Source organism: Lissotriton vulgaris, chromosome 11, assembly GCF_964263255.1.
Source record: "Lissotriton vulgaris chromosome 11, aLisVul1.2, whole genome shotgun sequence".
NCBI lineage: Eukaryota > Metazoa > Chordata > Amphibia > Caudata > Salamandridae > Lissotriton > Lissotriton vulgaris.
This window is the reverse complement of record NC_141699.1, coordinates 132,664,626-132,677,512: the sequence shown is the minus strand read 5'-3', so window position 1 is coordinate 132,677,512 and position 12,887 is coordinate 132,664,626. Positions and strand designations below refer to the sequence as shown.

General features: G+C 46.8%; 1 protein-coding gene across 1 annotated transcript in view; it reads left to right on the top strand.

The window, feature by feature from the left end:
• DNAH10 (dynein axonemal heavy chain 10) overlaps positions 1 to 12,887 on the top strand; it is a 1,963,751-nt gene that overhangs the window by 1,444,266 nt on the left and 506,598 nt on the right. The window contains exons 55-57 of the mRNA XM_086942901.1: positions 179 to 376; positions 3,625 to 3,786; positions 4,492 to 4,666. Coding sequence (XP_086799027.1) covers positions 179 to 376; positions 3,625 to 3,786; positions 4,492 to 4,666 — 535 coding nt within the window. The remainder of the gene's footprint in view (positions 1 to 178; positions 377 to 3,624; positions 3,787 to 4,491; positions 4,667 to 12,887) is intronic.

Here is a 12,887-nt window from a genome sequence, read left to right as displayed (position 1 = left end):
AGACAATAAAATGAAATCTAATGTTTCTTGATGGTCTGTTTGTATATTATGTGTGCATTTGTGTATGATTCTAAGTCGGTTTGTGATGTGAATTGTAATTTATGTGTTGATAGACAAAATGCATATTTCAGAGAAAATCCATTGCAACACTTTTACTTTATATAATAATATATTTCAGGTGAGAATCCAATGATCCCAGTAGACTACTCAGAAGCTGTCATCGACCACATTGTTAAGGTGCATGAGTCTGTTGGCCATTTCAGTAAGAAATTTCAGCAAAAACTGAGACGAAGTAATTACGTCACACCAAAGAATTTCCTGGACTTCATTAATACATATTCAAAACTACTGCTTGAAACAAATCAATTTAACTTAGGTAAGACTTGTTTAGTGAAAAGTCATTATTTAGAATTTTTATATAATATTAGGCGTTACAACAAACGAATAGTACTGTAATTGAGAGAACCCGAAAGCGAGATAGATAACTTGATCAGTTAAAGCTGTAGAAGTCTGCAACTAACAGTTTCAGAAATATAAATGTTTGGTTTTGTGTTACACACTAATATATTTTCTACATAGCAGAGGAATGGTTTCTGGGTAGGGAGTGTAGAAACTAGTTAATTCCAGATGATGGAAGGTTTGATAAGCTTCTAACATTTATGAAATGGTGAAAATATCAATAGGTTAGGTTTTGCTGTGTTTGTTTTTGTGTTAGTGGGCTGCTGGTGCCCAGATACTTCATAATGAGCAGAGGGCCCTCAGGTTGTAACAAGGCTGAGATACTGATATGTTTCTTAGCAAAATCTAGTTGGGGCTATTCATTATGAAAAACCCACAGGGAACCTTTTTTTCAGTTCCTTGTCTGCTTTGATGTATTGGCTCCTGGCAGAGACCAGTGCTGACTACTGGTAGCGACCTGTGCCGACTCCTGATAAGGAAAAGTAATGGCTCCTGGCAGAGACCAGTGCTGACTCCTGGCAGGGACCAGGGCTGAATCCTGTCAAGGACAAGTGCCACTCTTGTCATAGACCAGTGCCAGCTCTTGTCTGAGACCACTGTGGACTCTTGTCAAAGACCAGTGTACACTCCTAACAGGGACCAGTGCTGACTCCTGGCAGCGACCTGTGCTGACTCCTGATAAGGCGAAGTACTGGCTCCTGGCAGAGACCAGTGCTGACTCCTGGCAGGGACCAGGGCTGATTCTTGTCAAGGACCAGTGCCAGCTCTTGTCAGAGACCACTGTGGACTCTAGCCGAAGACCAGTGTCGACTCCTAGTAGGGACCAGTACTGATTCCTGGCAGTGACCTGTGCCGACTCCTGATAAGGAGAAGTATTGGCTCCTGGCAGAGACCAGTGCTGACTCCTGGCAGGGACCAGAGCTGATTCCTGTCAAGGACAAGTGCCAGCTCTTGTCAAAGACCAGTGTCAACTCCTAACAGGGACCAGTGCTGACTCCTGGCAGCGACCTGTGCCGACTCCTGATAAGGAGAAGTACTGGCTCCTGGCAGAGACCAGTGCTGACTCCTGGAAGGTACCAGGGCTGATTCCTCTCAAGGACCTGTGCCAGCTCTTGTCAGAGACCACTGTGGACTCTTGTCAAAGACTAGTGTCGACTCCTAACAGGGGCCAGTGCTGACTCATGGCAGCGACCTGTGCCGACTCCTGATAAGGAGAAGTACTGGCTCCTGGCAGAGACCAGTGCTGACTCCTGGCAGGGGCCAGGGCTGATTCCTGTCAAGAACCAGTGCCAGCTCTTGTCAGAGACCACTGTGGACTCTTGTCAAAGACCAGTGTCGACTCCTAACAGGGAACAGTGCTGACTCCTGACAGCGACCTGTGCTGACTCCTGATAAGGAGAAGTGCTGGCTCCTGGCAGAGACCAGTGCTGACTCCTGGCAGGGGCCAGGGCTGATTCCTGTCAAGAACCAGTGCCAGCTCTTGTCAGAGACCACTGTGGACTCTTGTCAAAGACCAGTGTCGACTCCTAACAGGGAACAGTACTGATTCCTGGCAGTGACCTGTGCCGACTCCTGATAAGGAGAAGTATTTGCTCCTGGCAGAGACCAGTGCTGACTCCTGGCAGGGACCAGAGCTGATTCCTGTCAAGGACAAGTGACAGCTCTTGTCAGAGACCACTGTGGACTCTTGTCAAAGACCAGTGTCGACTCCTAACAGGGACCAGTGCTGACTCCTGGCAGCGACCTGTGCCGACTCCTGATAAGGAGAAGTACTGGCTCCTGGCAGAGACCAGTGCTGACTCCTGGAAGGTACCAGGGCTGATTCCTGTCAAGAACCAGTGCCAGCTCTTGTCAGAGACCACTGTGGACTCTTGTCAAAGACCAGTGTCGACTCCTGACAGGGACCAGTGCTGACTCCTGACAGCGACCTGTGCTGACTCCTGATAAGGAGAAGTACTGGCTCCTGGCAGAGACCAGTGCTGACTCCTGGCAGGGACCAGGGCTGACTCCTGGCAGGTACCAGGGCTGATTCCTGTCAAGGGCCAGTGCCAGCTCTTGGCAGAGACCACTGTGGACTCTTGCCAAAGACCAGTGTCGACTCCTAACAGGGACCAGTGCTGACTCCTGCCAGTGACCTGTGCCGACTCCTGATAAGGAGAAGTACTGGCTCATGGCAGAGACCAGTGCTGACTCCTGGCAGGGACCAGGGCTGATACCTGATAAGGAGAAGTACTGGCTCCTGGCAGAGACCAGTGCTGACTCCTGGCAGGGACCAGGGCTGATCCCTGATAAGGAGAAGTACTGGCTCCTGGCAGGAACCAGTGCTGATTCCTGATAGAGGCCGGTGCCAACTCCTTCCACATCCTCGAACACCGGTTTAGTCTCTAGAAATTGAAGGTGCTCTTCATCTTCATTCTTTGAAACTAAGCTCACCTTTCCTCCTTTTTTCTGACATTTGATTCCACACAAAGAAAAAGAAAAACGAGACCTTGCAGGCATTCTGCCGCTCCCCTCCAGAGGGAGCTACTTAAACTTGCCGTACCCTGGACCCGCCCCTAAAACCTACATCTGCAATACTAGGCTATCCAAAGACGTCCACTCTAATTTGCATTAATTGTATATAAATATACGGTTCGCTAATATCCTTAAAGTTTTGTATGGCTACTCCACTTGTAGACTTACATTGGACACCCCACAGGGGAAAATGTTTATTAAAGTTATCTTTGTTTCTAAAACACACTGGGCCAATTAAGTACAAAAAACTTGATAAAAACCTACATGTATTAATGAATATTTTTTAGGATATGCATGGAGCTCGTTAAATGCAATCATATATTCTCGCAATTATTCATATAATTGTATTTTAATACAGCTCTTTACATTCACTTGATGGGTATTAAAGTCCAATATCTAGAGATCTGCAGTTAGGTTATTGCCTGAGTTTTAAGTATTTGCTCTTTAGGATGTGATACCAGGATAGCGTCCGTATATTTTAGAGCACAAATATCATATCTTAGGTATTGTCTAAAAGAATATTGCCTCATGGGAGTTAATACCAGGAAGCTTCTGTTCTTTAGCGAATGTGTCAACTCACTGCATCATCCTACCATTTTACAGACTGAAGAAAGAATCCTAGAGGTTGATTTACTGTTATTTTCTCTTCAGCACAGTGCAAGCGCCTTGAAGGCGGGTTGGACAAATTGGAGGAAGCCAGTCTTCAATTGGTTGAGCTGAACCAGAAACTTGCAGATCAAAAGGTTGTTCTTGCTGAGAAGTCTGCTGCGTGCGAAGCCTTGTTGGAGGAAATATCTGTTAATACTGCTGTGGGTAAGAATGATAATATTATTATTGCAGGTTTTTTTTTTTTTATAAATGGTACATCTTTCATTACACCACAAAATGCCATCAGTACAAAACTGGTTACGCGTAATGTTATTGATTGCGATGGTATAAACTGCATTACCACATTGGGTTACACCAACAGCAGGTTTGTTCAAATTAGCTACTAAGTAACCATTGATGAAAATACAGGTGGCAGATGTCAGAGATATACGCCTCATACAGTCATTGTACATTTTCACGGTTTAGCAGAATATGCTGAATGCTATGAATGAAATGTTAGAGATTGTGCTACACTGTGGCATGAGTTACATAAGCATATATGATCATGTTACCCCATAAGATAAATCATTTGAAAAACAAAAATGTAGATCGCACTCAAGCCTTTAGTTTGTTTCTCCTTCACCAGAGTTGTCAAGACAACACTTGAGTAGAGAATGGAAAGTACTTGTAGTGGATTATCTGCTTTCTATTACTCTGTTGAATCCCATTGGAGATGCATTGAATTTTCACCTTGCATGACTATGACCTTTGACCTCTTACATTCAGTTCGTCTGCTTTTGCCCCCACCCCATGTGCCCATCAGAGTGTAAGTTACAAGCTGTACAGATTCAACTGCTCCCTGTCAGCAGCCTCTTTTTGCCTCGAGACCTTAGTCCCTTCATATAGTTTCTAATGTTCGAATGATTACAGCTGAGGAGAAGAAGAAGCTGGCTCTGGAGAAAGCCCTTGAGATTGAGGAGCAGAACAAAGTCATCGCTGTGGAGAAAGAGGACGCCGAGAGCGCGCTGGCTGAGGCCATGCCCATATTAGAAGCCGCCAAACTGGAACTGCAGAAGCTCGACAAGTCGGATGTGACGGAGATCAGGTAAATCAGGCATGGTTGTTCCCTCAAAGTAATTGACGCATGGATCACAATGTTGCAAGTGCAAGAGGCGTCCATATCCTGAGAATGTGGTTGGAAGTGCAATCGTAATGTTGATAGCTCCATTGAAGACAGTGTGGCAGTGGTGAGCTATTAAGACTGGTGTAAGCCTGCTGCTGCCAATCTTTTAATGCCACAGTCTACAACTTCCGACTCTCAGTCCCTTCAGAGATTTGTGTATTAAGCGGGGGAATGAGAGAGGGGGAAGTTATTGACTTTGGAAATCTGTGGTTCACAGTGTGCCTCCATAGCCAGAGCTGGGGAACTTGTTGGCCTAGAGGGGACTTCTCCACGCCTTCTGTGCCTTCCTCTGCCTTCCCAAACAAAATCAATTTGACAGAGTCGAGGGGTGAAGCAATGGCTACATCTCTCCATTTTGTCAGTTATTATTGTGGAAGCAGCTGTAAAACATGGACAACAGGAGCTGGGAAAAGAGTGAAGAGGTACATGGAACTGAGAAGTGAATTTGTGATGCCATCCAGCTGTATTTCTCCCCGCAGGGAATCACAACGCGGTCGTTACAACAACCGCGTTGTGATTCCGCATACCATTACTCCGGAAGTCGGAACAATGACTTGCGGAGGGCGGGGCGCTGGGTGTTGGAATAGTAAGATTTACTATTCCAACCCAGTCAGTGCGGACAATAGGGAGGGTGTTGGATTTTATATCCAACAACCCCCCATCTCCTCTCCTCCGCAAGTCGTTGTTCCGACTTGCGGAGTAATGGTATGCGGAATCACAACGCGGTCGTTGTAATGACCGCATTGTGATTCCTTGCGGGGAGAAAGATTTGCGGTAAACATTGTTTACCCTGGAGAGTTTATTTAAAGCCCCCACTTCCCCCTCCCATGTCTCTCAGGAGGCTTTTTTTGATGATGGCACTCCACCCATTTGAGGAGAAATGGATTCCAATAAGCTTGTAACTCGCTATGGGCCATTCCCTTGTTATTGGCTGCAGCAAACCTTTAATGACCGGCATAGCTGACCGCAAAGAACTATAAGACATTATTATTTAACAAGCTTGCCGCCTTATGGCAACTTAAAGGTCACTACAGACTGTGACTCTCCCCCCCGGCCCCCTCAATTCCACATCCTCTCACCCACTCCCTTTCCCTTTCACATCCTCCCTCCTCCTCTGAACCCTTCCTTTTCTCTTCCATGATACCTCTCTTCTTCCCCTTTCTTCCCTCCCTTCCCTCATACTCACAGGATGGCGAACTTGATTCCAGCTCTGACTGTCTGGAAGGAGAGGGTAGGAGAGAGAAGGATAAAGAAGAATACAATCCACCACATTTATATAGTATTTTTCTGGCAGTAACACTAGTTGTTGACTGCCTTTGTTAACATTGGAACCCTATGGAATCGCTGAGATTTAGAAATTGTAGCCTTTTCGCCATAGTGAATGCTGGCATTATACATTTCCTCATTAAAATATACTCCTAAAATATGGAATAGGGAACATGGAAGTATATAAGAAACCTGTTGTACATATATTTTGGGTTTCTGGTGACTACTAGACCCTTCCCCCACCCCGACAGGGCTATCACAGGGGTAAGAAGTGGCACCTGCATTGCAGTTTATTTTTTTAGCTTAGCCATTAAAAAACGTTTGATAAGCCCCCCCCTGATGATAGTATAAGCCTCTGATTCACAGCCATTTGCCATTAAGTTGCTTTCTTTACATTGTTAAATATTTAATTAACTCTGTCGCGAGGGAAATGAATCAAGGCTGAATTCAAATTGTGTTGTATACATGTAATTCAAAATAACACTTGGATTCTTTCTTTTAACTTAATATTAACGATGTTACCTTGCCTCCAACAGGAAGCTAGATACTGTGCAATAAAGAGTAAAGTATTGTGTTATTTGGTTGCCCTCCGTGAAATAACAGATTTTTTTTAATGTTTAGTCAATTGTTCTATAGGTTAGGTTTGTTTTTAACAAGCAATTTCTCCCCTTTTAAGAGTTCGTTTTAGAACAATTTCTTGTTCGCAGATGCACGACCTTTTGACAGCTCTGATAGACCGGATCAGCTATGTTTCTCTGTAATGTGAGCAGTTCAGAAAGAACAGTATGCTGAAGTAACAAGTACATATACATGTACAAAACACTGTTATTGTCTTTGTTGACATTAGTTCTTTGAATTATCATGAAGAAACCAGGTAATACATATGTGACGCTATTGAGTATATTTGGAAGGTGAAATTACCACAGGGTGAAGAATGTACTCTTCGTATTAGCTCTACCTCAGAGTTCTCCAAAGTCGGTCCTGGTGGGCTGAATCCAATCTAGATTTTTAGCATATCTCCACTTAGATAAATGTAGTTATCTTAAAAATCTTGCATTGGTCCTGCCCTCACGGACCGAATTTGGAGAACCCTGCTGTACAGCATAAAGGTCCACAAGCTTCCCTACCTTGGAAGCCACTACCAATCCCTAAAACCTGACTTTCACAGAATTCCAAGTCCCACCAAGATTCCCATGACACACTAAGACGTCCCCCCTTCTTCTCACTTACCCAACATTAACATACATATCTGATAGAGACTTCTAGCTGAAGATTCCTTCCCTTTGAATTTCCCAGGCGGGATCCAAAAACATTTGCTAAGCAATACCCCTTGCGTGCGCCATCTGGTGGCTCCTTTCGGCTCCGCGTGACCTCATCAGCGTTATTAGTGTAGTTTATGACGTTGTGGTACCTATATAGACACCACCCAGGAGTGTGGACATCAGTTCTTTTCTTTCTGCCCCATTTAAGCAACGATATGGGAAGAGTTACCCCTCTGACGCTTTTTGACAGGCTTTTTCTAGACTTTTTGTCGATTTCCAAGACTTTTTCCATCATGTGCGATGGATGTCATTGAGGAAGAAAGGATTTAAACCATGTGTGCCTGTCCCCGCACGATGTCGGTTACCAATCCTCACCTCATCTGCCTCTGGTGTCTCGAGAGCGACCATGATCCGAAGTTGTGCTTAGGCTGTCAGGCAATGGGTCCTAAGACTTTACAGAAGCAGGTTTTTAAGCTCCTTGTGGCCTGACAGCTGACATCGTCAAGCGAGACTCCGCGGAGGTCCCGGTCCTGATCAAGGAAGAGGAGGTTGCGGGACTACTCTCAGAGGCCAAAGTCCTCTGCGTCCCACCAATGTTGTCCGTGATCTCGGGAAGAGGCACAAGAAGAAGAAGTCCAACTTCTCCAGATCCCGTCATGCTCTCTCTGCCAACTGTGGCTACGGTGGAGGAAGCATCTTATGCCTTGGTGGTTAAAAAGGCAGCCGAAGTCCTTGGACTGGACCTGCCCTCAGTGGAGGTCAGGACTAATCTCCTGATTGAAATGCTTCAGCCTGGGGCTTCCACCTCAGAACCCCTATTTACTTTTAATGAAGTACTTACTGGCACGTGGTCCAAGCTTAGCACAGGGCTACTGTGAATAGGACAATTGCCCTCCGCCATTGCCCAGCTCCGGGTGACCCAAAGTTCCTCAGCCAACACTCCACCCCAGAAAGCTTGGTGGTGCAGGCCTCGTTCCCTTCCACTCCTCCAGATAGGGAATCCAATAGGCTGGATTCATTTGCAAATAAATGGTTTTCTTCCGCCAATCTGGCATTCTGGTTAGTGAATACTGCATGCTATTGGGCCGTTTCTCTCACTCCCTGTTGGAGATGGTTGTGCATGTGCTGCCACAAGTCCCGGAGGAGGCCCAGGCTGTGCTCTCTCAGGCAGTTAAGGATGGGAGGGATGCAGCAAAATTCACCATAAGGTGTGGCCTTTCTACGATGTATTCGCTGGGTTGATCGATTTCCACAACTGTGGCCTTGAGACACCACGCCTGGCTTAAGACAACTGGCTTCTCGGGTGATGTCCAGGCAAATCTGATTCAAATGCCCTTTGATGGAACCCACCTTTTTGGGGAAAAGGCAGATTCAGCCCTAGTGAGGTTCAAGGGCTCTCAACCTATGGCCAGATCCTTGGGCCGCTATTCAACTCCTCGAGGCCAGTCTACTTTTCTCCCCTTCCATGGCAACAGAAGTGGTTTCCAACCTTGTTAGCCCTATCCCAGCCACTGTCCTTTACAAGCTTCCCAAGCGGGATGGGGACGTGGGCGTGGTTCATTCCGGCCTAGGAATGGAAGCCAGAAGTTGTCGGCCACCCTGCCATCGACAGCCGCAGCCTCCAAGCACTCCTAGTCTGACTCTGCAAGACCACATCACTCCAGGTGGTGGGAGAATCCATCATCATTTCCCCCACTGGAGGTCCATCGTTCAGACAAGTGGGTCTTGCAGATCATTTAGGAGGGCTATTCTCTGTCTTTCCTTTCTTTTCCTCCTACCATTCTGCCAAATCAGGAACAGCTGACTGAGTATCATTTAAAATTGCTCCAGGAGTAAGACACAGCTCTCATGGCCAAGAGAGCCATAGAAAGGGTCCCAATTTCAGAAGTAGGCAGTTATTCCCACTATTGTCTGATTCCGAAGGAGAACAAAGGGTTGCGGCCCATTTTAGATCTTCAGACTGTCAATCTCTTCCTCAAGAAGGAGAAATTCAAGATGCTCACTCTAGCTCAGGTCATGTCTGCCTTAGACCTGTAAGACTGGATGGTAGTGTTGGATCTGCAGGGTGTATATTTTCATATCCCCTTCCTGCTGGGCCACAGACGTTACCTGCGGTTCAAGGTAGACAACAAGCATTTTCAGTTTACTGTGTCCTCTTCGGCCTTATCAGTGCCCCTTGGGTGTTCATCAAGGTGATTGAGGTGGTCGCAGCTCATCTGCGCAGGTTAGAGGTGTAAGTCTTTCCCTACCTCGATGACTGGCTGTTGAAAGCATCCTCGCCCCGGGATGTTGTCTCCCAACTTCAGACGTGAGCAAACATCCTGTATTTACTGGGGTTCTCTATAAACGTGCTAAAGTCGCACCTGACTCCTTCTCAGACGCTCCCTTTCATCTGAGCTGTTCTGGACATAGTGTAGTTTGGGGTTTATCCTCTCGAGCAGGGAGTCCAGGATATTCAGGTTATGATTCCGATATTTCAGCCTCTATCTTGGATTTAGCTGAGACTGACTCTGAGGCTGTTGGGTCTCTTGGCCTCCTGCATCCTGTTGGTAAAGCATGCCAGGTGGCGTATGTGAGCTCTGCATTGGAATTTGAAGATCCATTGGGCACAGCATCAGGGAAATCAAACCAATGTGGTTCAGCTTTCAGAAGGAACTGTGAACGATCTGCAGTGGTGGTTGACGAACTGCGATTGAGTCAATGGACCCCTCTCCCTTCTCCAACCAGATCTCACTGTTGTGACAGATGTGTCACTTATGGGATGGGGCTGCCATCTGGGAGAGGTGGAGATCAGGGGACACTCGTCTCTGAAAGAGTCAGGGCTCCACATAAATTTGTTGGAGCTCCGAGCGATTCGGTTGGCATTGAAAGCATTTCTTTCCTATGCCAAAGAGAAGTTGGTGCAGGTGTTCCCGGACAACACCACCACCAAGTGGTACTGCATCAAGCAGGGGGGGGTGGGGTGGTGGACCCTTTATTGGGAAGCCTTGCGTCTCTGGATATGGCTGGAACAGCAGGTCATAACCCTGGTGGTTCTACACCTGGCAGGTTCTCTAAATGCCAGGGCAGACGTACCTAGCCATTGATGCATAGCGGATCACGAATTGCGTCTCCAGTCAGAGGTGGCGCACGGTCTCTTTCAGCAGTGGGGAGAACCTTGGTTAGATATGTTTGCCTCCGAAGAGAACGCGCAGTGTCAGCAGTACTGCACGCTGGAGTTTCCAAGGTGACTATTGCTTGGCGACATTTTTTGGCGCGCGTGGAACTCAGGCGTGCTTTACGCCTTTCCGCCCATATCACACCTGCCCAGGGTTCTGAAGAGGATCAGGAGCGACCAGGCCCAAGTCATTCTTGTGGTTCCGGACTGGGCAGGAGAGTCTGGTATCCAGAGCTTATGAAAATGTGCATCAATTTTCCGATCAGGCTTCCCCTTCGGGAGGCTCTTCTGTCACAGCAGCAGGGGGGATTCGCCACCCGAACCTGTCAACTCTGCGCCTCCATGCGTGGAGACTGAGGGGCGGTAGTTGATGGCTTTTGACCTTCCTCTCAAAGTATGTAACATTATTTTGGTGCCAGTCGGCCCTTCACTAAGACGGTATACGACTGCCGTAGGCAGAAATTTGTATTATACTGTACAGAAATGACTATTGACCCTCTTTCTGCTTATATTTCCACTGTCTTTATATTCATTCTAACTCTTGCCCAGCAGGGCACTGCTTTGGGAACTACCTCTCTGCTCTTTCTGCTTTTTTGCGGCTGCCAGACTAGCCCTCTCTCTAAGTCTCCAATTGTACATAGGTTTCTAAAAGGACTGGCTCACTGGTTTCCATCCAGGCACTTTGTTATGCCACAGTGGGACCTTAATTTTTTTCTCAACTACCTAATGTGTGCTCCCTTCGAGCTTTAACATAATTGCCCCCTCCGGCTGTTGACCATCAAAGCAGCCTTTTAGTAGCGATTACATCAGCCCGGAGAGTGAGTGAGTTGCAGGCGTTATCTTGCACGCCTTTCTATCTGATGTCTTTTCCATATAAAGTGGTGCTTCGCACTCGGGTTTCATTTTAACCAAAGGTCGTAACCCCATTCCATCTGGGTCAATCTACCACGTTACCCACCTTCTTTGCTCCCCCGCATCCCTCTAAAGTGTAGGAGCGTTTCCACCGACTGGACCCAAAAAGAGCGTTGTCGTTCTACCTTGACCACACTAAAGAGTTCCGGGTAGACGACCAACTCTTTCTGGGGTATGTGGGAGCTAAGAAGGGAAGGGCAGGGCCGAAAAGGACCATCTCTCGCTGGGTCGTTCTCTGCATCATCATTTGCTTTGCCCTAGCAAAGAAGCAGCCCCCTGAGGGATTAAGTGCCCATTCCACTAGGGGAAAGGCTGCAACTATGGCCTTGGCTTGGGTGTTCCAGTCCTGGACATCTGTCAGGCAGCATCGTGTGCATCCTTGCTAACCCTGGGCATAGTGTTAATAGCGGGGCTACGCGGACCTCCACGCAGCTGAAAACAAACACTGTGAAACTCTGCATAGCTCTGCAACGCCACCCGCCTCCCACTTGCCCTATTAACAATTGTTACAACTTTTAAAAAACGAGTTTAAAGTAAATAAAAAGCACCTGACCTTAGCTGCGGCATCCCCGGCCTGCCCTCCTCCACTTCATCGCGTTCTCGGGGAAAACTGTGCATTCGCGGGTGCCTGCGCATGCACATTTCTCCGGAGAAATGTCATAATCGACGCTAACGACATCAACAAGGTCACTCGGAGCCGAATTGCGCCATCCGATGGCACGCGCAAGGGGTATTGCTCAGCAAAAGTTTCCTGGATCCAGCCTGACAACCGGGAAATTCAAAGGTAAGGAATCTGCAGCTAGATAGATTCTCTACCAGATTATGCTTTCCAGAAGATAAGTAACTTGTTTGCATAGTCACAGGGGCCCAAACAAACTTGACTGTTTTGAGGTCTAGACAGGGTCTGTGACTGCAAAAAAAAGCAAGTTGCAATGTACAAGAGGTGCTTCCCGACTTGCTAAGTGCACTTTGTGACTCACTGCGAGTCAGATGATGAAAGGGGTGTGAAATGGGATGTTACCCTACTTATTCTGATTCTCAGTGCAATGTATTAATGCTTTGCAACTGCAGCCTTTCACACACAATGGCACTTACTTCTGTTGGCACTACAGGCGCTTTATGTTTGCTCCACACTACTGTTGTCTAACTCAACCAGAATTTTCTTTACCCTTCCTACACTTCAAGGTACATAAGACCTACTTTTTCATTAACAAACCAACCATAATGTCTTCACCTTTACATCATCACACACCTTCACATTGTATACTTTCCACTCTTGTATACTTCCCCTTCTCCATATGTCTTAATCACTTGCCTCTGCCATCTTGTTTTCACTCACCCACTTCCGACCCTTCAAATCTGTTATTCCTCAGGCTCCAGTGGTGAGGCATGCCTATATAGTCTCAGTGGGTTAAAGCAGTGTTTTGCAGCAACTCTTTCAACCATTCAAGAAGAGTGGAAGCCACATAATTTGTCTGCTCTATTGTTAAATTTTAGAGTGGAACAAGTGAGAACAATGCAGAACATAAAACTACCAGTGCTGCTC